The sequence below is a fragment of the Pongo pygmaeus genome, chromosome 20 (genome assembly GCF_028885625.2).
Source record: "Pongo pygmaeus isolate AG05252 chromosome 20, NHGRI_mPonPyg2-v2.0_pri, whole genome shotgun sequence".
In the NCBI taxonomy this organism is placed as follows: Eukaryota; Metazoa; Chordata; class Mammalia; order Primates; family Hominidae; genus Pongo; species Pongo pygmaeus.
In genome coordinates this window covers 17,045,642-17,073,554 of record NC_072393.2, presented here as the reverse complement: position 1 = coordinate 17,073,554, position 27,913 = coordinate 17,045,642, and the positions used below count along the sequence as shown (strand labels likewise).

Here is a 27,913-nt window from a genome sequence, read left to right as displayed (position 1 = left end):
TTCCCCTCTCCGCGACCCCCGAGCTGCCCCGGCCCGCGCCACCCGCTGCCGGTCCGCTCCAGCCCCACGCCCCGGCTCACCTGGCTCATACTTGAGGTAGAGGATGGAGACGATGAAGTAACTGAGGTCGAAGACGGGGAAGAGCGGCACCCGCGAGAAGCTGAGTGCCAGCTCGCCCAGGCTCAGCGCCGAGAGTAGCTCCATGGCGCCCGCCTGCCCGCCTGCCGGGTGCCACCCGGGGCCCCGGCCTCGTCCGTCCCGCCGCCCGCGGCCCGGCGACTGCGCCCCCGCAGCTGGGCCCGCCCCCGACCGCCAGGCACCACCCCAGGCCCGGCCCCCGCGGGAGAGGAGGGGCGACGGCCCACCCCGGGACAGGTGGTGGGGACGCCCAGCACCACGGACGGAGCTGGACTGTCGGGCGTCCCAGGCGTTGACCCTCCTGCCATCGCTACCCCGTTCCGCCCAGCGAGGCGGGGTGCGGGGCACCCGTGCAAGGCGAGGGAGGCTGGGGAGCTGCCCGTTCTGGGGGCCTGTCCCTCACGGAGCCCACCCACGCGGGACGCCCGTTCCCAGGGGGCCGGATCAGCCAGGACTTTGTCCCCGTGGGCTTAATTAGGACCCTGATCTTCGGTGGAGCCCAGTGAGGACCCCTACGCCATGGTGGGACCCCATGAATCAGAACCCCCGTTCTCCGTGGAGATCGGTTAGGACCTCGGTCCTCTGTGGAGCCCCGTCAAGACTTTCCTGCCCCATAGTGTCCGTTCCATCAGGAACCCCGTCTTCGGTGGGGCTCTGCAAGTCAGGACGTCTTGTAGGGGGCAGCTCAGTGGGATCCCCCGTTCCCCATGGGGCCCAGGAGGATCTCACTTTAGAGCCCAGTTGCTTGGGGCACCCGTTTCTAGGTACCCCACTGCATCAGGACCACGCACCCTGTGCAGCTCAGGAGTCAAAGGATTCCTTTTCTCCAGAAGCCCAATTTGGGACCCCAGAAAGTGAGTAGGAACTGCTGCCCAGCTAACCCTACAGCATCGAGACCCCACGCATGCGCGGCACGCTTCGAACGCGTGACCCAATCCCGCCCCCAGGAGACCCCGCCCCTTCCATTCTGGCTCTCGGGGCCTCCCCAGCGAGGTGGGGCGCTCGTGCTCCCCTAAGGGGGTCTGGCCTGCAGAGGGCGGGACCCTCTCTGCCTTGACCTTCGATTGGCCCAGACCTCGCCATTGTTGCTTTACGATTGGTCGGCTTGTGCTCCCCTCCCCTCCCTCCCTGGGGCTTCCGCTTCCGGTTCTGACGGACGCTTCGGCCGTAACGATGATCGGAGACATCCTGCTGTTCGGGTAATTAGGGGGACCAGAGGCTGGGAAGAGAGAGCCAGGCAGGACGCGGGAGCGCCCCTAGTAACTGTAATTCTCCCTCTGCAGGACGTTGCTGATGAATGCCGGGGCGGTGCTGAACTTTAAGCTGTGAGTAGGCTGCCGCCGGACTGCGGCTCTATCCGGGGAACCCGTAGCTCCGCCCTCATAAGCGTGATCTCGGCGCACTTCTCAGGCCCCGCCCTCAAGCCGCAGGCCCCGCCCTATCCGCCCTCTGGCCACGCCTCCAGCCTGGTTTATCTTCCTCGCCCTCCAGCCCCCGAGAGACCTTAAACCCATACTCTCCGTTCCTTGGTTGTCCCTCTGTTCATCTTCCTGGAGAGCTTAAGACCCATCCCCCAAGAAATAGCCCCACCCCGGACCCTCAGCCCTGCACCCGCACTATCGGGCCACTTTGTAAACTGTCGGTGGCTGCTGAGCTGGCTGTGATTGTCCGGGCAATGGTGGCCCAGAGAGGGACATTGAACGTCAGAGGTCACACAGCAAGTTTGCGGCAGGGCCAGGGCTGAAACTTAGTGTTTGTGGCCTTCTGAGCTTAGTGTTTGTGGCCTTCTGAGCTGGGGGTCAGGGGACTGAGGACTCTATGTCCCATTGAAAGTGGACACTGTCTGCTCCTCTTTGTAGGAAAAAGAAGGACACGCAGGGCTTTGGGGAGGAGTCGAGGGAGCCCAGCACAGGTAAGGTCTTCTTGGATCCTGGAATTTCATGGTCCACTTCAGAGGACAGTTCTGTTTCGCCAAGCCCTACCTTCGTTTTCTTTCTCTCTCTCTCTTTTTTTTTTTTTGACACAACGTCTTGCTCTGTTGTCCAGGTTGGAGTGCAGTGGTGCGATCATGGCTCACTGCAGCCTCCACCTCTTGAGCTAAAGTGTTCCTTCCACCTCAGCCCCCTTAGTAGCTGGGATTACAGGCGTGTGCCACCATGCCAGGCTAAATTTTGTGTTTTTTGTAGAGATGGGGTTTCTCCACGTTGCCCAGGCCGGTCTCGAACCCCTGGGTTCAAGTGATCCCCCCGCCTTGGCCTCCCGAAGGGCTGGGATTACAGGCATGAGCCACAAGTTTTCTCTTTAATTGAGCGTGTGTGTGAGTGGGAGATGACTGAGAATGTGCTATCCTTTCTGCCTACTTCTGTCATCTATTTCTTTCTCCCACCAGACCTCCCTGATGTGAGCACTCACATCACTTCCTACCGTTAAAATGTTCTGTTACGTTTGCTATCATCTGGCTAATGTCTGCCCCTCACATTTGACTGTAAACTTCAGAGAAGAGGCCCTAGCTTGGCTTGTCCCATCCTTTGTCCTTGCTGTACCAGTCGTCCGATGCCTGTGAATGAATGAATGAACAACCTCATACATAGCTGTTGCTTTCAGAGTGCTGCAGACCTGCCACTTTTAAAATTAGATGCCAACATTAGATTTTTAATCAGGAGATTTTATATAAAAATTAAGATGTCTGATTTTTCTTGAAAAATTGCAACATTCTGCAACTCAGGATTCAGGAGAGCTGTTTGCATTTATTGAGTGTAGTTGAGAAGGACTCTGAGGAGGTGGGGCCTGTAGACTCTGCCTCATCCCAGCCCTAACCCCTTCATATGTCTGTCATCTGCCTGGGCCCTGGAGGCCCCAGAATTTACACTTTCTGCTGAATTTAATTGTGTAACTATTTGGAGTCTTAAGGGGATCTGCACATGACATTTGTATCCATTCATTAATTCTTTCATTCACCAGATATTTGAGCACCTAAGGCATGCTGGCTACTGTGCTAGGTGCTGGGATACAGCAGGGGTAAGACAGATAGAGTGGAACTTACCATGGGGTGGGACACATGGTTTCTAAGCAGGGAATAGATGGTGACAGAGGTGATGTTAGGTGACAGGGACAGGGAGTCACAGGATGGTGATGGGGTTGCCCTCCTGCTGGGGTGTGGAAGGGAAGGCCATTTGAGGAGGTGGCGTCACAGTGAAGGTGGTGGATGCCATGATGGAGCACTGCCCAAGGATGGGGGAACGCTGAGGAACAGAGGTTTTCTTCTTTTAGAGACAGGGTCTTGCTCTGTCGCCCAGGCTGGAGTGCAGCGGCGCAGTCATGGCTCACTGCAGCCTTGAACTCCTGGGTTCAAGAGATCCTCTTGCCTCAGGCTCCCAAGTAGCTGGGACTACAGGCACTTACTACCACACCTGGCTAATTTTCTAAATTTTTTTGTAGACATAGGTATCTCGCTATGTTAACAAGGCTGGTGTCCAACTCTTGGTCTCAAACGATCCTCCCACCTCAGCCTCCCAAAGTGCTGGGATCACAGGCATGAGCCACCATGCCTGGCCGAACTGAGATTTTGAAGACACTCCAGCAGCTCCCCTTTTTGGGGGCCTGCCCCTGGGTGCTGACCCAGTTAGGTGCTTCCTGTTAGTGTTGCATTCTCCCTCCGTTCCTAAAACATAATGGTCACTTTCCCATTTTACACATCAGGAAACTGAGGGTCAGAGATGTGGCTCAACTTTTTTGTGGCCACATAGCGAATCAGTGAGAATCAGGATTAGAACCTGGGTTTTTCTGACTCTAGCGGGTTGTGCACTCAATCACTAGACCATCTGTCCATCTATCCATTTATCCATCCGTTCATACATTGACTCAGCAGCCACGTGTTACTTAACCACCATGTGGAAGGCACTACCAGGCCCTAGAGTTGCACTGTACAGATCCGAATCAGCTCCGGTGGGCGGGAGATTGGGCACAAAGTGGCGGGAGCATCAGTGACAGGGATGCCAGGCAGGGCACCAGTGCTCTATCAGGAGCTTCCTGCTTTGCTGTCTCCAGTCTCCTTCCAGCCCAGGTGCTGCACCTACTGCTTCCCCTGTGGGAGCTGCTCTTTGCCCTCCATCCTCTTTGCCTGGCTTAACTGTAATACCATGGTGGCTGCATTTGTTGAGAGCGTCATGTGTGCCAGGCAGTGTGCTAAGGTCTTCCTAGCTGCCTAACACCCCTATTGACACAAGAGGGAATGCACATAGATAGTGCAGGGATGGGCCCAGGTCACCAGGTCACCTGTGCAGAAGGACAAAGGCAGGATTTGAGCTCACATTTGTTAAACTGCCCATGTTTGAGGTCAGAACTTAGAGCTCTGGCACTTCCTCAGAAAGCCTGTTTTTTTGTTTTTTTGTTGTTTTTTTTTTTGAGATGGAGTCTCACTCTGTTGCCCAGGCTGGAGTGCAGTGGCACCATCTCAGCCCCCTGCAATCTCCGCCTCCCAGGTTCAAGCAATTCTCCTGCCTCAGCTTCCCTATTAGCTGGGATTACAGGCACCCACCACCATGCCCAGCTAATTTTTATATTTTTAGTAGAGATGGGGTTTCGCCATGTTGGCCAGGCTGGTCTCAAACTCCTGACATCAGGTGATCTGCCCGCCTTGGCCTCCCAAAGTGCTGGGATTACAGACTTGAGCGACGGCACCCGGCTGGAAAGGCTTTTTCTTACCTCCCACCCTTCCCTATACACATGCCATGTTGGGTCTCCGCAGTGTGTGTTCCCGGGACACTCAAACTTTCCCACCAGAGCAGTCACATGTGAATATTTGTTTAGTATTTCTCCTCCCCATATGCTTGTTGGGGCAGAGCCACCGGTCTTTGTTTCTTTCTGTATCCCCTGTATACCGCTGTTGCCTGGAATGAGTAACCTTTTTTTATTTTTTGAGACAGAGTCTCGCTCTGTTGCCCAGGCGTGCAGTGGCGTGATCTCAGCTCACTGCAACCTCCACCTCCTGGGTTCAAGTGATTTTCGTGCCTCAGCCTCCCGAGGAGGTGGGATTACAGGCATGCGCCACCAGGCCCTGCTAATTGTTTTGTAGTTTTAATAGAGACGTGGTTTCACGATGTTGGCCAGGCTGATCTCAAACTCCCGACCTCAGGTAATCCACCTGCCTCGGCCTCCGAAAGTGCTGGGATTACAGGCGTGAGCCACTGCATCTGGCCTGGAATGAGTAACATTTGATTGGCATCTGTTGATGGTGGGAGGTCCTGTTTTCACGATCCTTTGCTAGGGGAAGGGTCTTGCTGAGCAGCGCCTCTCAAAACTTCCTGGAAACAGACCAAGCACTTAATGTTTCTAGTCTGTGCTGGATCAGCCCTGTAAACAGGTTGTGCTGCACGTGACTAACCCCGTCAGCTAGATAATACCAGGCTCGTCTAAACCGTGTCCAGCAAGATGGTGTGTTCAGCACAAGCTCGGATGGAGCAGGGATGTCAGGTTGTCATCCCTGAAAAAGTAGAAATTTCTGGGCTTGTCTTCTGTGTGCTGTACTTACCATGTAGCCCCAGTCTGCAGATACTTCGGGTAGCACCCTTGTAGAGCACCTAATCTGGACCCATTCCTTTTTTTTTTTGAGACAGAGTCTTGCTCTGTCACCCAGGCCGGAGTGCAGTGACACCATCTCAGCTCACTGCAACCTCTGCCTCCCAGGTTCAAGTGATTCTCCTGCCTCAGCCTCCTGAGTAGCTGGGATTACAGGCATGCACCACCACACCCGGCTAATTTTTTTATTTTTAGTAGGGACGTGGTTTCACCATGTTGGCCAGGCTGGTCTCGAACTTCCGACCTCAGGTGATCCGCCTGCCTCGGCCTCCCGAAGTGCTGGGATTACAAGCGTGAGCCACCGTGCCTGCCCTAATCTGGACCCATTCTTTTCATTCTGGAGGTCTAGAGAGGGAGAGTGATTGACTGGAAACCCTGGAGGAATGGTCCAGAACCCAGGTCTCTGGAGTCTTCACATACTAAACTGCCTTCCCTCGGAGGGGTTTCTGTTCCCTGACATTCAAGGGGACCAGAGTAAGTCATCACCAAGACACACCTTCCCTTTCATTAGCCTGAATTAGGATGCTTTTAGTTACAAACACTGCAAACCCAGCTCAAAGTGGTTAAAGCAAATTGAAACGTTCAGTGGTAGAATTGTCTTCAGGCACCCTGGCTTTAGGTGTCAAACCAGTCCTCCAAGATGAGGGTTGGGGTTGGAGTTGGGGTTAGGGTTAGAGTCAGTATCTGACTCTCTGCAGCTCTCAATTCCCCTTTCTTTTGTGTTGGTTTTACTGTGAGACTGGTTAGGGTTGGCAAAGATGACCCCAGAGCAGGGGTTGGCATGTTTTTCTGTAAAGGGCCACATAGTAAATATTTGAGGCTTTGCTGGCCATATGGTGTCTGTCTGGCACAACAGTGTGACTCAGCTCTGCTGTTGTAGTACAAAAGCAGCAGGACTTGATATGTAAATGAATGGGTATGGCTGTGTGCCATAAAACTTTATTCATTGACACTGAGATTTGAATTTCTTGTAATTTTAGTGTCTCACAAAATATTCTTCTTCTTTTTTTTTAATGTATAAACCAGCTGAGTATGGAGACTCATGCCTGTAATCTCAACACTTTGAGAGGCTTAGGCGGGAGGATCACTTGAAGCCAGGAGTTCAAGAGCCGCCTGGGGAACATAGCAAAACCCCATCTTTATATTTAAAAAAAAAAGTAAGAACTGTTAGCTCATAGGCCATCCAAAAACAGATGGAAGAGGTTGCTGGATTTGGCCTGTGGGCACTGAGCTTACTGAGCTTACATCTTCCCAGCTCAGTAAGCCTGGCGGAAAGTATCTGTTTCCCAGTAGTTGGGGGAAAAGTCCCAGGGAAGACTCTCATTGGACAGACTTGGGTCACATGCCCCTTCTTGAGCCAATCAGAGGCAGAGGGGCTTGATGCTTTCAGGGGATTGGTCAGTGGTAGACACATCCTGAGTGCTGAGGATGGGGAAGAGGGAGAAACCTAAAGGAAAAGCCACACTGTTGCCGAAGTTGCAGGCAGTGAGCGCCGGGTGGGTGGAAATCACAAAAACCCACTGCAGAGGTGGCAGTAGGGATGGGATGTTAGCTGTGCCGTAAAAGTGCTTTCTGATTCTTCCAGGTGACAACATCCGGGAATTCTTGCTGAGCCTCAGATACTTTCGAATCTTCATCGCCCTGTGGAACATCTTCATGATGTTCTGCATGATCGTGTGAGTCTGGCCTGCCCTTTCCTTTCAGTGTCGTCTCTTAGTCTCCTCCAGGATGACCCACCTGATGGTCATTCTCTGTCTTTTCAGTCATCACTCTTGTATCCTGCTTTCTGTTTTCTTTGTTTATTTTTTGTTCTGTTTGAGATGGAATCTTGCTCTGTCGCCCAGACTGGAGTGCAGTGGTGCGATCTGGGCTCACTGCAACCTCCGCCTCCTAAGTTCAAGCTATTCTCCTGCCTCAGCCTCCTGAGTAACTGGGACTACAGGTGCGTGCCACCACGACTGGCTGATTTTTTGTATTTTTAGTAGAGACGGGGTTTTATCGTGTTAGCCAGGATGGTCTTGATCTCCTGACCTAGTGATTCTCCTGCCTTGGGCTCCCAAAGTGCCGGGATTACAGGAGTGAGCCACTGTGCACGGCCCTGTTTTGTTTGTTTGTTTTTGTTTTTGAGACCGAGTCTTGCTCTATTGCCCAGGCTGGAGTGCAGTGGCGTGATCTCGGCTCACTGCAACCTCTGCCTCCCTGCTTCAAGCAATTCTCCTGCCTCAGCCTCCCGAGTAGCTGGGATTACAGGTGCCTGCCACCACACCTGGCCAATTTTTGTATTTTTACAAGAGACAGGGTTTCACCATGTTGGTCAGGCTGGTCTTGAACTCCTGACCTCACGTGATCCACCCGCCTCGGCCTCCCAAGGGCTGAGATTACAGGTGTGAGCCACCACGCCTGGCCCTGCTTTCTGTTTTCAAAATAAGTAAGTGAGGGAACCAGTATCTGAAGGGGTTAAACTCTGTCCCTGTGTCCCCAGCGAACCAGGCTGGAACTTTTATTAGAATATGGAGTTCTCCAGCCCCCGGCTATGCCCGGCACCTCTGCAGGGGCTGCCAGGAGATGCCTTCCCTGAGCCCATGGCCCTGTCGCCTCTCACCAGCTCTGCTGCATCTGCCGAGGTGGAAAATGTGGTTTAAATGTCCAGCATGCTGCCAGATCCTGCTCCAGCTGGGCTGGAAGCCAGCAGAAATGTATTCAGACTTTATTGTTTTAAATTCTGGCTTTTCATTTTCTCATTAGGCTGAGAAAACTCAAGCAGATTGCCTTTCCATCTAGCACTGGGGCCATAACTCTGATACTACTGTTAACGAATTGTGAGACTTGCTGTAAATGGATTTAGGAAAAGACATGACGGGAGAATCTGGTGTTCTTGGCCTCCGTGGGTCCATCCCTGTATGCTTCCCCCAGAAAGAGAGAGGACAAAAAGTTGTCTGTCCTGAGTGATTGAGACTCCGAATGTGGGGTTGTTGTGCAGTCCGCTTGCCACCCCAGTGGCTGTTTGCGAAGATGCTTCCAGGACATAGGAGATCTGGGGAGGATGGCATTTCACCCTCATCACAAGGACTGTGATGTATTCCCAGGAAGGCTCTTGCCAAGATATCCTATCTGGCAGAGAGGATCTGAGAGCATGTATGAGGCTTGCCTAGGAACAAAGAAGGCTTGTGAAGAGATCAAGGAACTTACATGAAATTGTAGGAAGGGCCAGGGGCAGTGGCTCAGGCCTGGAATCCCAGTACTTTGGGAGGCCAAGGTGGGAGAATTGCTTGAGCCCAGGAGTTCGAGACCAGTCTGGGCAGCGTGGTGAAACCCTGTCTTTACCAAAAATAAAAAAATTAGCCGAGTGTAGTGGTGCCTGCCTATAGTTCCAGCTCCTCGGGAGGCTGAGGTGGGAGAATCACTTGAGCCCTGGAGGCAGAGGTTGCAGTGAGCTGAGATCCTGCCACTGCACTCCAGCCTGGGCAACAGAAGACCCTGTCTCCAAACAAATAATAATAAATAAAGACCTAAAGGACAAGAAGACGTTTGCCATTTGCAGAGCTGGGGAAAAGCATGGTGGCACAGGAAGTGGCATGTGCAAAGGTCCTGGGGCAGGGAAGAAGTCAGTATTCTTCCCTCATTCTCGTCTTTGCAAAGGTCCTGGGGCAGGGAAGAAGTCAGCATGCTTCCCTCATTCTTGTCTTTGCAAAGGTCCTGGGGTGGGGAAGAAGTCACTATGCTTCTTTCATTCTCGTCTTTGCAAAGGTCCTGGTGCAGGGAAGAAGTCAGCATGCTTCTCTCATTCTTGTCTTTGCAAAGGTCCTGGGGCAGGGAAAAAGTCAGCATGCTTCTCTCATTCTCGTCTTTGCAAAGGCCCTGGGGCAGGGAAGAAGTCAGCATGGTTCTCAATTCTTGTCTTTGCAAAGGTCCTGGGGCAGGGAAGAAGTCAGTGTGCTTCTCTCATTCTCGTCTTTCCTGTGCACCTTCTTCATCATCCTCTCCTGTTTGACCAGCATCTTCACTCCCTCATCTGCTAGCCTGTGACCAGAACAGCAGCCTCGGGCATCCTCCCAGCTCAACTTTCGAAGACCTGCATAGTCAGTAGCCCAGGGTCCTGATTTTGTTTCCTGGGGCAGAGTCTAGAGTCTGATTGACCCCCCTTGGTGTCACTTGGGTCCATTTGGGGTGGGGGTTCTTGATTCTGCCATAACCACTTAGGTCAAGGGTTATCAGACCACAGGCCAAATCTCCCCACTGCCTGTTTTTGTGAGTGAACTTCGCAAAAGTTCGTGCGTGTGGCTGCTTCTGTGTCACAGCGGTGGAGTTGAGTTGTATGACAGAGACCACATGGCTCGCAGAGCCAGAAGTGTTAGTAAACAGTCGCCCGTTACAGAGAAAATTTGCCAACCCCTGACCCAGGCCAACTCTTTCACTGGGGGCCATGGGTGAGAGAAGATTCTCAAGAAAGGGCTCTCTCAGGGAGGCGGTGACTGGCTTTCCCAGGATATTTAAAAACTGGAAATCACCTAAGTGTCCAAGAACAGGGGAAGGATCAGGTAACTTGAAGGATGTCCATGTGACTGGCTGTCACGATACCATCAGTGATGATGTGCCAGAAGGTGCTATCTGCATGGGGAAATGAAACGTTCTGAAAGTGAAGAAGCCTGGAGGGTACTTGTCTGTGCAGCCTGACTTCAGCTGTGTGATGTGCATGCAGTAACCATGGATAAACCTTAAATGAGTGCCTTAAGTATGGGAGTGAAACACTATTTAGTGAGGGACTTGGAAGGATCCACTCCAGATGGGGTAGAGAGGTGACCCTGCGGCAGTTGCTGAGGAAATTGGCAGAGCCTGGGCATGGTTCAATATTCTGTGTTCCTATTTCTTTTTTTTTTGAGGTGGAGTCTTACTCTGTCACCCAGACTGGAGTGCAGTGTCACAGTCTCAGCTCACTGCATCCTCCATCTCCCAGGTTCAAGTGATTCTCCTGCCTCAGCCTCCCAAGGAGCTGAGACTACAGGCACGCACCACCACACTTGGCTAATTTTTCTGTTTTTGGTAGAGATGAGATTTCATCCTGTTGACCAGGCTGGTCTCGAACTCCTGACCTCAAATGATTCACCTGCCTCGGCCTCCCAAAGTGCTGGGATTATAGGTGTGAACCACCGCGCCTGGCTGAAACAGGGTTTTACCATGTTGGCCAGGCTGGTCTCGAACTCCTGACCTCAAGTGATCCACCCACCTCAGCCTCCCAAAGTGCTGAGATTAAAGCTGGCCTGTGTTTATCCTTTTGAGAAAACACCAGAGTGTTTTCCAAAGTAGCTACAACATTTTACATTCCTACCTGCAGCCTACGAGGGTTACACTTTATCCATATCCTTGCCAACTCTGTTACTGTTAATCTTTTGACTATAGTCATCCTAGTAGGTATGAAAGTTTTTTGTTTGTTTTTGAAACAGTCACTCTGTTGTGCAGGCTGGAGCTGGAGTGCAGTGGCAAAATCTCAGCTCACTGCAACCTTTGCCTCCTCTGATCCTCTGGCCCCAGCTCAAGTGATCCTCTGGCCTCAGCCTCCTAAGTAGTGGGACTATGGGTGTGCACTACCACACCTGGCTAATTTTTGTATTTTTTGTAGAGACTGGGTTTCGCCATGTTGCCCAGGCTGGTCCAGAACTCCTGGGCTCAAGTGATCCACCCACCTCAGCCTCCTAAAGTGCTGGGATGAGCCACTGTGCACAGCCGGTTTGAAGGTTTTGATTCACATTTCCCTGATGGTTAATGATACTGAACATATTTTCATGTACCTATTGGCCATTTGTCCACCTCCTTTGAAGAAATGTCTTCTTACGATTCTCTGCCCTTTTTAAAAATTGGGTTATTGCAGATCCATAAGGGTTCTTTGTGTATTCTCGTTATCAGTCCATTATCACATGCATATTTTGCAGGCATTTTCTCTCATTTTGTATGTTGTCTTTTCACTTTCTTGATGGTGTCATTTTAAGCACAAAAGTTTTTTATTGTGAATGGCCAGGCACGGTGGCTCATGCCTGTAATCCCAGCACTTTGGAAGGCTGAGGCGGTTGGATCACTTGAGGTCAGGAGTTTGAGACCAGCCTGACCAACATGGTGAAACCCCGTCTCTACTAGAAGTACAAAAATTAGCCAGGCATGGTGGCGGGTGCCTGTAATCCCAGCTACTCGGGAGGCTGAGGCAGGAGAATCGCTTGAACCCAGGAGTCAGAGGTTGTAGTGAGCTGAGATCGCCCCACGGCACTCCACCCTGGGCAACAGATTAAGAGTCCATCTCAAAAAAAAAAAAAAAAGTTTTTAACTGTGATGAAGTTGAGTTTATGTTTTTTTCTTTTTGTCACTTGTGCTTTGGGTATTATAGTAAGAAATCATTGCGTAACCCAAGGTTACAAGGTCTCCCTGTGTTGCTCAAACTGCTCTCAATCTCCTGGGCTCAATAAACCTCCCACCTTGGCCTCCAGAACTTCTGGGATTATAGAACTGTACACGTAAGTTTTCTTCCAAGGGTTTTGTAGTTTGGATTCTGGAGGGTAGTTAGGTCTGTGATCTATTTTGAGTGAATTTTTTTATATGGCATAAAGCAGGGGTCCAACTTTATTCTTTTGCATGTAGAAATCCAGCTGTTTCTGCAATCTTATTTTTTTCAGATAACCTTTTTATTTTGGAATGAGTTTAGATTTCTGGAAATGTTGCAAAGATAATACCGAAAGTTCCTCTATATATCTTTTGTTTAACAGCTGTACCACTTTCCCTTATAGGGTGGTGGTGTTGGCTGTGCAGAGTGGCTCACACCTGTAATCCCAGCACTTTGGGAGGCTGAGGCGGGTGGATCACTTGAGGTCAGGAGTTCGAAACCAGCCCAGCCAACATGGTGAAACCCCATTTCTACTAAAAATACAAAAATTAACCTCGCTTGGTGGCAGGTGCCTGTAATTGCAGCTACTCAGCAGGTTGAGGCAGGAGAATCGTTTGAACCTCGGATGCAGAGGTTGCAGGAAACTGAGATTGTACCACTGTACTCCAGCCTGGGCGGCAGAGCAAGACTGTCTAAAAAGAGGAGTATATTCTTCTTTTAACTGTGTAGTTCAGTATTGTTAATTATATTCACAGGTGGATCACAGGTTACTTTAAAAAATCAGACAATCATGTAAAATCATCTAAGTAATAGGTAATAGTCATGTAAAATAATCTCTGACAATATTTTTAGAACAGTCACCTCCTATCCTCACAGACATTTCTGCCCTCTGACTTCTCCAGGCTGTTCGGCTCTTGAATCCCAGCGATGAAACCAGGAACTCACTTTCCCGGGATGCTGAGTCTCCATTCCTCCATTCCTGATGACTTCAAGAATGTTTTTGACCAGAAAACCGACAACCTTCCCAGAAAGCCCAAGCTCGTGGTGGGTGGAAAAGTGTTCGCCGAGGTGTGCATGGTTTCCCAGCCACGTCCCTGTTTTCAAAGATAGTTTCATTTTGGTCTCTGAATTGGAATGCTGTCTACTGAAGGGGTTTCAGGAGGGTTTATGTAAAGGGGCTGTGATGAAATTGCATTCCCCATAGATAAAAGAAAAATCATTTCTATCCAGAGATCTGAGCAGAAGGATTGGCTTGTAAGTTTAACACAGCCGTGTTTTTGGACATTCAGTGTTACTTGCTGAGTCTGACAGCCTCTGGGCCCAGCCAGGGGCCCTGTTAACAAACTCCTTTCACATCCCAACAGGGTCTGCTTGGCCACTCAGTGCAGCTGCGATTAACCCTAAAGGCTTTAAGGAATGGGCCACCTGTAACAGGGACACCAGCCTTCCTGTATAGACACTAAATTGTTAGCAAGAGTGTTGAGCTAGTTCCTGGTGAAGTGTTTCCACAGAAGACATGTGGAGCAGTTGTGGGGATATTAAGGGAAATTTTCCTCTACCTTGACCCCTTTGTTAAATAAAATGACTTTGGGAGCCATTCATTGTACAGTTGCAGGAACGAGAGTGATTTTATGATGTGGTGACATTGGGACCATGTTCTAAAACCTTGGGTTTCTGAGTCTGCTTTTTGAGTAGGTGATTTTGAGGTTGAAAAACCAGGGGCCTCCATCTAGGAAATAACAGCATTTTCCAGAAGCTTCTTTGAAAGGGAATCCTGGTTTCGTTGCCAAAATGAAACGCCCGGGGTTGGCGCTGAATCCCACAACTGTGTGATTTGCTTGTTGAGTTTTTTGTTGTCTGGTTTTTTTGTTTGTTTGTTTATACCAATAAGAATGAGCCTGAATGTTGGTGGTTTTTGAAATCCTGACTTGGAGGTAAACCTGGAGGAAGGAAAAAAAGTAAATATGCAGGCTTTTAGGACTGAGCAGCCTTGAAAATAAACCTCATTTCTAAAAAGGACCTTTTGTTTATACTTTTTTTTTTTTTTTTTTTTAACCAAGAAGTCAATTTCCAACCTGAGTCCTTTTGAATTACCCTGCTGGAAAAACCTAGGATTCAATTTGGAGGCCGTGAAAAAGAAAAGAGTCAGTGGTAGAGTTTCCTTTTTGGATTTAGCTCAATAAATGATGGTCAAGAATTGGGCAAGTGGGGCTGGGCGCAGTGGCTCATACCTGTAATCCCAGTACTTTGGGAGGCCGAGGTAGGCGGATCACTTGAGGTCAGGAGTTCGAAACTATCCTGGCCAACATGGTGAAACCGCATCTCTACTAAAAATAGAAAAATTAGCCAGATATGGTGGCACGCGCCTATAATCCCAGCTACTTGGGAGGCTGAGGCACGAGAATTGCTTGAACCTGGGAGGCGGAGGTTGCAGTGAGCTGAGATTGAGTCACTGCACTTCAGCCTGGGTGACACAATGAGATTCTGTCTTAAAAAAAAAAAAAAAAAAAAAGAAGAATTGAGCAAGTGGAATTTTGACTGGAGCTGCTCCTGAAAGTATTGAAAGAGTCATTGCTAATAGTGGGCTGTTGCTAGACCAGGGTCTAGTCCACTTTTGCTGCCTCTCAGGTTGTGGAATTCTCCTTGATCACTTCTGTAATTCATTTCCTTGCCAAATCTCAGCCAAGCATCACCCCCATGGTCTGTAAGTGGCAGAGGTCGGAGCTGCTGGGTCTGGCTTTGCTGAGGCCGGTGTCCTTGTCAGAACAGGCACGCCAAGATCTTGGCTGGGTCCCTCACAAGCCAGATGAATGGTGTGAAGAAACCTTCCTGCCTTATTCAGACTGGCGCAGAGGTCTCAATGAGGCGAGGCATTTGTCCATTATGGGGATGAATCGTGCTCTCAGAAGAGAATCCTGTCATTGAGGTTTTGTTTCAATAGTCCTCTTTTTCTTCAGAGAACTGTTAACTCATTGTTAATAATAGCAGCATGGCTTTTTCTGATGCTGGTTGGTGGCTGCTGTACATTTTAAAAATGGAATCTCATGGTTGTGTCTCTTAAGGAAGCTTTTCAAGAACTTCACTGGCACCAGAGGTTATCTGAGTTTGAAGTTTGGGTGCCTAGTGTCTCAGTGTTTAAGCACTAATGTTCTGGGTCAGTTAGGTGTGAGTTCAAATCCCATCTCAGCTCATTCTGAGTGGGACTTTGGCTAATTGCTTTCCCCTCTCCAAGCCTCAGTTTCTACATCTCTAAAATGGGCCTGCAAGTTGCGTGTGCCTAAGGTTGTAAGTTTCAGTGATCTCGAATGTGGCTGAGTGCCTGAGAGCACCTGTTGCTGTGGGTATCATCACCCTGTGTGTTTTCTGTCTTCTCATCCACTTTTCTTTGTGCAGTCTGCACACGCACCATTAAAGGCTGATGACAGCATTTTTAAAAATTGCAAACAGAGGCCAGCGTGGTGGCTCCCAGCACTTTGGGAGGCCGAGGCAGGTGGATCATGAAGTCAGGAGTTCAAGTCCAGCCTGGCCAAGATGGTGAAACCCCTGTCTCTACTAAAAATGCAAAAATTAGCCGGGTGTGGTGGCATGCCCCCTGTAATCCCAGTTACTCAGAAGTCTGAGGCAGAGAATTGCTTAAAAACCCAGGAGGTGGAGGTTGCAGTGAGTTGAGATCGCGCCACTGCACTCTAGCCTGGGTGACAGAGCAAGATCCTCTGTCTCAAAAAACAAACAAAAAAAAGTTACAAACAGACTGGGTGCAGTGGGTGGCTCACACCCTGTAATCCCAGCATTTTGGGAGGCCAAGGTGGTCAGGTCACCTGAGGTCAGGAGTTCGAGACCAACCTGGCCAACATGACAAAACCCCATCTCTACTAAAAAATACAAAAATTAGCCGGGCGTGGTGGCACGTGCCTATAATCCTAGCTACTCAGGAGGCTGAGGCAGGATAATCACTTGAACCCGGGAGGCGGAGGTTGCAGTGAGCTGAGATAATGCCATTGCACTCCAGCCTAGGTGACAAGAGCAAAACTCCATCTCAAAAAAAAAAAAAAAAAAAGCGCAAACAATTTCCAGCCTGGTAAACCTTTTCCTGTCTTCACAATCCCCATGCAGCATTTTCCATATTCCTGTATGTATGTTTTGAGAGTGGATAAGGAAGGATGAGTTCTGCTGTGTTCATTTCAGCATCATTTTCTTTACACTTGCTGTGTTGCTAGGAGGTGTTACAGTTCTCATTTTTACCTACGGTGCAGTGTCAGTAAATCGGTCCTTAGCCACCTTCTTGCTGGACTTGGATTATATTTTGTCCACTGTGATCAGGACTGCCCCTGGCACCAGTGTTGTGATCTTCATTGGCTTCTATTGTGGCATTAGCTTCCTTGGGGCAGATAACCATGGAGGGGTCCATAATATCCTTAAATACCATTGGTGTGGCTTTAAGTGGCTTTTGTTTGTTTTACTTTGCTTGAAAAAATTTTTTAGGCCTGGTACGGTGGCTCATGCCTGTAATCCCAGCACTTTAGGAAGCTGAGGTGGGTGGATCACTTGAGGCCAGGAGTTCAATACCAGCCTGGCCAATATGGTGAAACCCTATCTCTACTAAACATACATATATTAGCTGGGCATAGTGGCACGTGCCTGTAGTCCCAGCTACTCAGGAGACTGAGGTAGAGGAATCACTTGAACTCAGGAGGTAGAGGTTACAGTGAGCCGAGTGGCGGACTTCAGCCTGAGTGACACAGTGAGACCCCTATCTCAAAAAAGAAAAATGTTTTTTTAGACTACTAATGGATATTCATTGAAGAAAACTTATCAAATGCATATTTGCTAGAAGAGGAAAAATAAATCACCCATAATCACATTCTCCGGAGACCATCACCCTAGGTACATATCCTTCCAACCTTTCCTCTGTGCATAATCATCTAGGTGTGGTGCTTACATTTTCTTTTGGCAGTGTTATCTTAGTATCTTCCAGTGTGGTTTTCTCACCTAATACTGTAACCATACTTCCATATCCTCAAATATGTTGTTTTCTAAAATAACTTTTTTTTTTTCTTTTTTTAAAGACAGAGTCTTACTTGGCCAGGTGCGGTGGCTCACGCCTGTAATCCCAGCACTTTGGGAGGCCGAGGCGGGTGGATCACAAGGTCAGGAGTTTGATGAAACCCTGTCTCTACTAAAAATACAAAAATTAGCAGGGTGTGGTGGCGCACGCCTGTAATCCCAGCTACTCAGGAGGCTGAGGCAGGAAAATCTCTTGAACCTGGGAGGTGGAAGTTGCAGTGAGCCATGATCGCGCCACTGCACTGCAGCCTGGGTGACAGGGTGAGACTCCGTCTCAAAAAAAAAAAAAAAAAAGATAGGGTCTCACTCTGTTGCCAAGGCTGGAGTGCGGTGGCGTGATGAGAGCTCACTGTAGCCACAGTCCTCCCACCTCAGTCTCCCAAGTACCTGGGACCACAGGCATGTACCACAGGCTAATTATTTTTTTTTTTTTTTTGGTAAAGACAGGGTCTCCCTGTGTTGCTCAAACTGCTCTCAAACTCCTGGGCTCAACGAACCTCCACCTTGGCCTCCAGAATTTCTGGGATTACAGGCATGAACCACAATATCATTCTTTTTTTTGTTTGTTTGTTTGAGACAGTCTCACTCTCGCCCAGGCTGGAGTGCGGTGGCGTGATCTTGGTTCACTGCAACCTCCATCTCCCAGGTTCAAGCAATTCTCATGCCTCAGCCTCCTGAATAGCTGGGATTACAGGTGCCTGCCCAGCTAATTTTTGTATTTTTGGTGGAGACAGGGTTTCACCATGTTGGCCAGGCTGGTCTCAAACTTCTGTCTTCAAGTGACCCACCCGCCTCAGCTTCCCAAAGTGCTGGGATTACAGGCATGAGCCACCGTGCTCAATCACAATTTGATTCTTAATAACTGCAAATTCGTCATTGTAAAGACATACCATGATTAATTTAACCAGTCCCCAGTTGATGGGCACTTGGTTTGTGTTCAGATTTTGTGTATTAGAAAACAAGGCTACAGGCTGGGAGTCACTGCCGAAGTGATAAGCTGTGGGTGGTGAATGCAGAGAAGGCCACAGTGTACAGCACCTACCCTGGGAGTGTTCACTTGGGGTTCATGTTGGAACCCATTTTGCTTCCTCCACCATTGCACATTGAAGGAGAACGTATTTTTGCACGGGCTTCTCATTGCCCTTCATGTACATCTGCTCTAGGGCAGGAGTCAGCAAACTACAGCCCAGAGGGCATGTCTGGCCCACGGCTTATTTTTGTAAATAAAGTTTTATTGGAGCCCGGCGCGGCGGCTCACAACTATAATCCCCACACTTTGGGAAGCTGAGCCAGGCGGATCCCTTGAGGTCAGGAGTTCAAGATTAGCCTGACCACTGTGGCAAAATCCTTTCTCTCCTAAAAATACAAAAATTAGCTGGGTGTGGTGCTGCACACTTGTAGTCCAAGCTACTCAGGAGGCTGAGGCAGGAGAATTGCTTGAACCCAGGAGGTGGAGGCTGCAGTGAGCCGAGATTTTTCCACAGCACTCCAGCCTGGGTGACAGAGCTAGACTGTCTCCAAAAGAAAAAGTTGTATCGGGACCGGGCGCAGTGGCTTACGCCTATAATCCCAGCACTTTGGGAGGCCAAGGTGGGTGGATCACCTGAGGTTGGGAGTTCGAGAACAGCCTGACCAACATGGAGAAATCCTGTTGCTACTAAAAATGCAAAATTAGCCGAGTGTGGTGGCACAGGCCTGAAATCCTAGCTACTAGGGAGGCTGAGGCAGGAGAATCACTTGAACCTGGGAAGCAGAGGTTGCGGTGAACCGAGATCGCACCATTGCACTCCAGCCTGGGCCACAAGAGTGAAACTCCATCTCAAAAAAAAAAAAAAAAAAAAAAGTTAGAATCTGGCCACACCCCTTTGTGTGTGTATTACCTACAATTGCTTTAGCACCCTGCATACTACAACTGCAAAGTGGAGTAGTGGCACAGAGACCATATGGCCTGCAGAACGGAAAATGTCACCTGTTTGACCCCTTACCAGAAAAATTTGCCAACCGCTGAGCTAGGGTATGATGGAGAATCCCAAGGTGTCCATTCCCTCCCAAAGCCACTCAGGGAATCATCTGTACCTTTGTGGCCTGCATTTTAACAAAGATATACACAAACACATTTTTTAAATTTGCTAGAAATCTTCCCTCCCATTTTCAGGTGTGGTGGTTAATCAATTGACCAAAACCCAGTTTTCTTTCTTTCTTTCTTTCTTTTTTTTGAGACTCTGTCACCCAGGCTAGAGTGCAGTGGCGTGATCTCAGCTCACTGCAGCCTCCGCCTCCTGGGTTCAAGCGATTTTCTTGCCTTAGCCTCCCAAGTTGCTGGGATTACAGGCACCCACCACCACGCCTGGATAATGTTGGTATTTTTAGTAGAGATGGGGTTTCTCCATGTTGGCCAGGCTGGTCTCGAACGCCTGACCTCAGGTGATCTCTCCACCTCAGCCTCCTGAAGTTCTGGGATTACAGGGGTGAGCTGCTGCAACTGGCCTCTTTCTCTCGATAGAGGAAAGACCCCTCTCAGGCTCCCTGAGACTCCTCAGAACAGCAGCAGTGCGATGCTGGATAATGAGATCCGCTGTCTTCTGAAGTGGTTAGATTTGAAAAGCCAGTGAAGCTGTCATTAGCAAGGCATTTTCTTTTCATTTCAACCATTTCATTATCTCCTTCTTTACCAAATTTGAGTTTATGAAATATTTGACAAGCCTCCTGATGTTTTCCTGTGTTGATGAAAGACGGATGCTGTTTGTGTAAAAGGAAAAGGCATGCTGTAAAAAGAAAAAGAAGGATGAAAAGGGCCGGGCGGGGAGGCTCACGCTTGTAATCCCAGAAGTACGAGACCAGCCTGGCCAACAGGGTGAAACCCCATCTCTACTAAAAATACAAAAATTAGCCAGGCGTAGTGGCACGCACCTGTATATCCCAGCTACTTGGAAGGCTGAGACAGGAGAATTGCTTGAACCTGGGAGGCAGAGGTTGCAGTGAGCAGAGATCGTGCTGCGCTAAAAAACACAAAAATTAGCTGGGTGTGGTGATGGGTGCCTGTAATCCCAGATACTCAGGAGGCTGAGGCAGGAGAATCACTTGAACCCGGAAGGCGGAGGTTGCATTGAGCCGAGATCGAGCCATTGCACTCCAGCCTGGGCAATAAGAGTGAAACTCCATCTCAAAAAAAACAAAACAAAACAAAAAAAACACGAAAGATTGCCTGAGACTGGGTAATTTATAAGCAAAAGAGGTTTAATTGACTCACAGTTATGCATGGCTGGGGAGACCCCAGGAAACTTACAATCATGGCGGATGGGGAAACAAACATGTCCTTCTGCCCATGGCGGCAGGAAGGAGAAGAATGAGAGCTGAGTGAAGTGAATGCCCCTTATAAAAACATCAGATCTCGTGAGAACTTACTATCACTAGAATAGCATGGGGGAACCACCCCAGGATTCACTTACCTCCCCCCAGGTCTCTGCCACCACACATGGGGATTATGGGAACTACAACTCAAGATGAGATTTGGGTGGGGACACAGGCAAACTATATCAGCTGTTGTGCTCATTAGTTTGTATATCATCCGTGGCTCCTTTAGCACTATAAGGGCAGGATTGAGTCCTTGTAACAGAAACCATTCAGCCTGCAAAGCTGAACCTATTTACTTTCTGACCCTTTATGGAAGAGTTTACTGATCTCTGGACTAGACAGTTTTTTAAAAATGACATCTTATGGCCGGGCGCAGTAGCTCATGCCTGTAATCCCAGCACTTTGGGAGGCGGAGGCGGCTGGAACGCGAGGTCAGGAGATCGAGACCATTCTGGCTAACACAGTGAAACCCCATCTCTACTAAAAATACAAAAAATTAGCCGGGCGAGGTGGTGGGTGCCTGTAATCCCAGCTACTTGGGAGGCTGAGGCAGGAGAATGGCGTGAACCTGGGGGGCGGAGCTTGCAGTGAGCCGAGATCACGCCACTGCACTCCAGCCTGGGCGACAGAGCAAGACTCCATCTCAAAAAAAAAAAAAAAATGACATCTTACTAGTGGATCCTGTTTCCTGTTCATTGGTGTCTAGTTTACATGATTATCTTGGCAGTTGGTGGTAAACCTAGGCAAAAGAGTGTGGACTGTGCCAAGGGAACTGTGGAAATTTTAGGGGAAATAAAGCTTTACATCTAATCAGAGTACATTGTGTGCATGAGAAAGAAGGTGGAAAAGATGGTTGTAGCAGAAAGCAAGTTGGAGGTGTGGCTCAGACCTGGGTTCTGTGTCTTGGCCCTTCTGCACCTCCACATCCTCATCTGTGACATGGGTACAGTGAAAGAGAGAGCCTCGATGTGGGCCTATAACCTGCCTGATGCTGGGCAGGCACTCAGTAGTCGTCACTGTTTTTAGTAATATTGTTGCTTTTATTAAAAGACTTTCTCAGCTGGGTTTTGCAAGCCTTCAGTGAGATGGTATATTAGTCAGCTAGAGCTGTGTATTAGGCCATCTTGCATTGCTATAAAGAAATGGGTAATTTATCAGAAAAGAGGTTAATGGCCAGGCACGGTGGCTCACGCCTGTAATCCCAACACTTTGGGAGGCTGAGGTGGGTGGATCACCTGAGGTCAGGAGTTCAAGGCCAGCCTGGCCAATGTGGTGAAACCCTGTCTCTACTAAAAAAAAATTACAAAAATTAGCCGGGCATGGTGGCAGGCACCTGTAAATCCAGCTACTCAGGAGTCTGAGGCAGGAGAATCACCTGAACCCAGGAGGCGGGGGTTGCAGTGAGCCGAGATCGCGCCATTGCACTCCAGCCTGTGCAGCAAGAGTGAAGCTCCGTCTCAAAAAAAAAAAAAAAAGAAAAAGAAAAGAGGTTTAATTGCCTCACGGTTCTTTTGAGACAGAATCTCTGTCATCCAGGTGGATGTGCAGTGGCGTCATCTCAGCTCACTGCAACCTCTGCCTCCTGGGTTTAAGTGATTCTTCCTGCCTCAGCCTCCTGAGTAGCTGAGATTACTGGTGCGTACCACCACACCTGGCTAATTTTTGTATTTTTTTTAGTAGAGGCAGGGTTTCACCACATTGGCCAGATTGGTCTTGAACTCCTAACCTCAAGTGATCCACCCACCTCGGCCTCCCAAAGTGCTGGGATTACAGGCGTGAGCCACCGCAACCAGCCTCCCTTTTGTCAGCTTATCGCCTCACCCTTATGACCTCATTTAACCTTAATTACCTCCAAAAGGCCCTGTCTCCAAATACAGTCCCCGTTGGAGGTCAGAGCTTCAGTATATGAATTTAGTCATGGGTAGGTGACACAATTCAGTCCATAACAGATGGTCAAAGTCTGACCCATAGTGTTCAACAGCTGCTGTTACTCTCCTTGGCTAGTAGTATGCCTTGAGGCATTAAAGAACAAACACACAAAGCTAGTGTGGTGTAGGAGGCACCCTGAGAAGTTCTATGATGGGCTTTGTCTCCTGGTGCTGCAGAGGAAGGCATTTGTGTGTAAGTGAATGGTGGCCTCAACCATGGGGGGTGGGTCTCAGATTTTAACATCCCCCTAAATCCCCTGGGTGTGTCTTTGTGGAATTCAGATTCTGCCTAACAGGCTGGGGAGGTGCAGGCTAAGGGCCTACGTTTCTTTTCTTTCTTTTTTTTTTTTTTTTTTTTTTGAGACAGTCTCACTTTGTCACCTAGGTGAGGCGATCATGGCTCACTGTAGCCTCGACCTCCCCCAGGCTCAAGCGATCCTCCGACCTCAGCCTCCTGGGACTACAGGCACATACCACCACAGCCGGCTAATGTACTTTTTTGTAGAGATGAGGTTTCACTATGTTGCCCAGGCTGGTCTTGAACTCCTGGGCTCAAGTGATCTTCCTGCCTTGGCCTCCCAAAGTGCTGGGATTACTGGCATGAGCTACTGCGCCCAGCTACTCTCTTGATGTTGCCTTCTGTGTTGGGGTACAACTCTGCACCTTTGTTTCTGGTAAGCTCCATTGGCTAGGGTGAGTTTGTTGTTGTTGTTTCCGTCAGGTCCACCCTCCTAGTTGGTTTTGGACATCATCACCTTGGTCCTTCTCTCCTGTCTGCTCTTTGGGGAAATGGCTTATATTTAGTTCAGAGTCTGGGAACCCTGAGCTCTGGGCTGGACTTTTTTTTTTTTTTTGAGACTGTGTCTCACTCTGTCACCCAGGCTGGAGTGCCATACTGTCTTGTCAGCTCATTGCAACCTCCACCTCCCAGGTTCGAGTGATTCTCCTGCCTCAGCCTCCTGAGTAGCTGGGATTACAAGCACACACCACCATGCCTATTTTTTTTTTTTTTTTTTTTTTTAGTAGGGATGGGGTTTTGCCATCTTGGCCAGGCTGGTCTCGAACTCCTGGCCTCAAGTGATCCACCTGCCTCAGCCTCCCAAAGTGCTAGGATTACAGGCATGAGCCACCGTGCCCGGCCACGGGCTGGACTCTTTAGCCAGCCCCAAATCCAGCCACATGACTTTGGCTGGGTCACTCCTTTGAGGCACGAAGACCACGTCACTTGGTTGCATGCTCGGGTGCCCAGTGGGACAGGTATGAGAAGACCCACTGAAGAGTGATGAGAAAGAAGGCTGGCTAGGAACCCAGGTGGGGCAGGTTGTCTGCACTTTGTGGCTATTATGAGCAATGCTGCTATAGACATTTACATGCTATAGACATTACATGTACATTTACATGTACACGTCTTTCTGTGAGTGTATGTTTTCCGTTTTCTTGCTTTTTTTTTTTTTTTTTTTTTTAAGACGGAGTCTCACTCTGTTGCCCAGGCTGGAGTGCAGTGGCACGATCTCGGCTTACTGCAACCTCCACCTCCCGGGTTCAAGAGGTTCTCCTACCTCAGCCTCCCAAATAGCTGAGACTACAGGCGCCCACCACCACACCTCCCTAATTTTTTGTATTTTTAGTATAGACAGGGTTTTGCCACGTTGGCTACGCTGGTCTCAAACTCCTGAGCTCAAGTGATCCGCCCACCTCAGCCTTTCAAAGTGCTGGGATTACAGGTGTGAGCCACTGCACGCAGCCATGTTTTCAGTTTTTTTGGGGGAGATTCCTAGGAGTAGAATTGCTGGGCTGTGTGGTAACTTCCAGGCCTCCTTAAAGCTTTAGCCTGGACTGGGTAGAGCGTGGTTTCCACTGCATTCTCTTAGCCACAGTGAGTTGCAGGTTCACCCCAGCGTCAGTGGCGGGCGGGAAGTGGGGATGACACGAGGACCTGAGTGGGTCCTCATGTGAAGTCCCCAGCATGGACCCTGACACATCGTAGGTCCTCAAATGTCACTCCCCATTGTCACTCTGTTTAGTACTAAGACTAATGATATAAAACTGGGACAGTAAGGAAAACACAAACTGTTGGGACCTATATATGAATCTATTAGTCTGCCTAATAGAAAAGCCACCATCAGGATTTTGGAGATTACAAGCTCACTTTAGATTAGCCGTACTGGAGTCAGCCCTGGAGGCTCCCAGAGATCAGAACAATCCCAGCGCTTGACAGGATGGTTGGGAAACAATACATGTGAATGCTGGAAAATGCAGAACTAATCTAGGAAAAAGTGTAAGAAGAAAATAAACATCATCTGTCATTCTATCTATCAGAAATAACTGCTGTCAATATTTTGGTTTCCTTCCAATATTTTTTCTATGCACTCTGTGCATAAGTATGTATATTTTAATAAAAGTATAATTAAGCTCACAATGTATATAGTTTATATGCTGCATTTTATTATTTATTGGGAGTGTTTCTCCATCAATAGTGGGTTTATTTTTGTTGTAAGAGACGGCATCTTGCTCTGTCACCCAGGCCAGAGTGTAGAAGCGCAGTTGTAGCTCACTGCAGCCTCAAACTCCCGGGTTCAACTGTCTCAGCCTCCAACTAGTTAGGACTGCAGGCGTGAGCCACTGTGCCCAGCTCAATACAGGTTTTCTTAGTGACAACATCACACACACACACACACACATGCACACAATTTACTTTGGAAGTTTAATTTACAGCAGTGTACAGCTTGGTGAATTTCTTCCTTTTTTTTTTTTTTTTTTTTTTTTTGAGACAGAGTCTCACTCTGTTGTCTAGACTGGAGTGTAATGGCACCATCTCAGCTCACTGCAACCTCTGTCTCCTGGGTTCAAGTGATTCTTCTGCCTCAGCCTCCTGAGCAGCTGGGATTACAGGTGCGCACCACCTGCCTAGCTAATTTTTGTATTTTTAGTAGAGACAGGGTTTCATCATGTTGGCCAGGCTGGTCTCGAACTCCTGACCTTAGGTGATCCACCTGCTTCTGCCTCCCAAAGTGCTGGGATTACAGGCGTGAGCCACCGCGCCTGGCCAGCTTGGTGAATTTCTACATCTACATACACCGGTGAGGTCACTGCTCACATTGAGGCTTAGATTATTGTAGCACCCACAAGGCTCCCTGTGGTGCCTTCTAATTCATAACCTTCCCATTGTGGGGAATTGATCACAGTTTATTTACATACTCCCCTATTGCTAGGCACTTACATTGCTTCCAGTCTTTCACTCTTACAAATAGTGCTTCAGTGAACTTCCTTGTACGTACACATTTGTCTACATCTGATTGCCTCTTTCAGATAAATTTCTAGATGTTGTGAATTTCATTATGCTCATACCCAAAGGGTCAGAGGGTGTGAGCTTATTGAAATGCTCCCAGTTGGCTGGGTGTGGTGGCTCATGCCTGTAATCCCACCACTTTGGGAGGCTGAGGCAGGTGGATCACCTGAAGTCAGGAGTTCCAGACCAGCCTGACCAACGTGACAAAACTGCATCTACTAAAAATACAAAAATTAGCTGGGCATGCTGGCATGCACCTGTAATTCCAGCTACTCAGGAGGCTGAGGCACGAGAATCACTTGAACCCAAGAGGTAGAGGTGAGCCCAGATGGCACCACTTCACTCCAGCCTGGGCAACAAAGCGAGACTCTGCCGCAAAAAAAAAAAAAAAATGCTCACAGTTAATAACTTTTTGTTCATTGGTGTCCCAGCTGTGTTGTGTTTGTACAGTGCAATTGAAGTATTGTATTCATGAATCCACACCCCCCCAACCAGGTTCCAGGGCTTGGCTTCAGAACTGGATTCTCAGGAGCAGGTATCCTTTGTGTGTCCCCATCCCTACTTGAAGATGTGATTAAAAAATTGAGTTCTTCTACCTATCTTTGACATGTCAAGGTTAGTCAAAACCAATTTAAATTGGTTTCACTTTTAGAGTAAACAAGACTTAGTGCAAAGCCAAGCAGAACTATGAAACTCATCTCTAGGTACTTCTGAAATAACTGATATGGTTGAATGAGTTCATATATGAGAAAGGGTTTTAAAAATTTCCACCAGCGGCTGGGCGCGGTGGCTCATGCCTGTAATCCCAGCACTTTGGAAGGCCAAGGCGGGCTGATCACGAGGTCAGGAGTTCGAGACCATCCTGGCCAACATGGTGAAACCCCGTCTCTACTAAAAATACAAAAATTAGCTGGGTGTGGTGGCACCCGCCTATAGTCGCAGCTACTCAGGAGGCTGAGGCAGGAGAATCACTTGAACCCGAAAGGTGGAGATTGCAGTGAGCCAAGATCACACCACTGCACTCCAGCCTGGCAAGAGAGTGAGACTCTGTCTCGAGAAAAAAAAAAAAAAAAAAAAAATTCCGCCAGCCTGTTAAACCCAAAGCAAACATAGGGGTCAAAGCAGGGTGGTTGTTTTGTCACACTGGCTTTTTCTGTTAATCCCTGGAGCCCTCACATCCTTTATTAGGGTAAGTTTAGTAACCCTGTGCTTTAAACGGCCTGTCTCTCAGGGGCTTGCTTCTGACATGTCTGATGAGCGCATTCCTGCTGTTGCTCCTGGCTATTACAAGGTGTCGCTGTGGAAGACTGTTCCTGTACAGCTGTGTGAACCTGCCTCGTCACGGCTTCCTCTGCAGTGCTCTTGAATATCCCGGTTCCTGCTTAGGCCACAGCAGTGAGTCCAGGGAAAAGCATCCTTCTACTCCCTCACTGTCCAGGTTGGCTGAAGATGCTCTGCACTTGACCTCCTGACACTAACTTCCTTGCCTTTTCCCATGGCAAGAGCAAGTCATGGACTCTGAGCTACTTCCTCTCCCTTTCTTCTATTTATTTTATTTTATTTTTGTGATGGAGTCTCGCTCTGTCACCCAGGCTGGAGTACGGTGGTGTGATCTTGGCTCACTGCAACCTCTGCCTTCCAGGTTCATGCAGTTCTCCTGCCTCTGCCTCCAAAGTAGCTGGGAATACAGGTGCCCACCACCATGCCCGGCTAATTTTTGTATTCTTAGTAGAGGTGGGGTTTCACCATGTTGGCCAGGCTGGTCTCTTAACTCCTTACCTCAAATGATCCACCCACCTCGGCCTCCCAAAGTGCTGGGATTATAGGTATGAGCCACCACACTCAGCCTTTCCTCTCCCTTTCTCTTTGGGGTTCCCCTCAGTAACAGGTGAGGCAGCTTTTTCAAGGGCATTCCAAGCACAAAAGACCTTGTTGTACCTAAATACTATAAGGGACCTGTCATTGAGGACAAACCATCACAGCAAGAGGAATTACCTCGTGCCACATCTTTGCATAACTGACAGGATCCCTGGCAAGGATGTCTCAATGCAGAAAGTTGGCTAAGTGAACTGCAGTCTCTACCCTGGACCTAAAAGAACTTGCTAATGTTTTCAAGACTACTATTCAGTGGCTGTCTGATTTAATCTTTGCATTTACAAAAGCACCCTTTTACGTATATTAAATGTGGAATAAAAC

At 48.9% G+C, this 27,913-nt stretch overlaps 2 protein-coding genes across 5 annotated transcripts in view; one reads left to right on the top strand and one right to left on the bottom strand.

Moving 5' to 3' along the window:
* TMEM38A (transmembrane protein 38A) overlaps positions 1-459 on the bottom strand; it is a 28,967-nt gene extending 28,508 nt beyond the window's left edge. For both annotated transcript variants that reach the window (XM_054465898.2, XM_054465899.2), the window contains exon 1: positions 81-459. In XM_054465898.2, the coding sequence (XP_054321873.1) occupies positions 81-204 (124 nt within the window). In that variant the 5' untranslated portion in view covers positions 205-459. The remainder of the gene's footprint in view (positions 1-80) is intronic.
* Positions 342-27,913, top strand: SMIM7 (small integral membrane protein 7). 3 transcript variants are annotated; one of them, XR_008495931.2, is made up of 6 exons: positions 414-1,337; positions 1,422-1,463; positions 1,998-2,050; positions 7,301-7,391; positions 12,985-13,126; positions 26,949-27,913. XR_008495931.2 is itself a non-coding variant. In XM_054465900.2 (5 exons), exons 1-5 carry the CDS (start codon positions 1,312-1,314, stop codon positions 12,998-13,000), a joined length of 228 nt encoding a protein of 75 aa, XP_054321875.1. In that variant the 5' UTR covers positions 342-1,311; the 3' UTR covers positions 13,001-14,101. The 3 variants fall into 3 exon arrangements, 1 of the variants encoding a protein (XP_054321875.1); XR_008495930.2 differs by having other exon boundaries at positions 1,231-1,337; positions 12,985-13,150; XM_054465900.2 differs by lacking the exon at positions 26,949-27,913 and having other exon boundaries at positions 342-1,337; positions 12,985-14,101.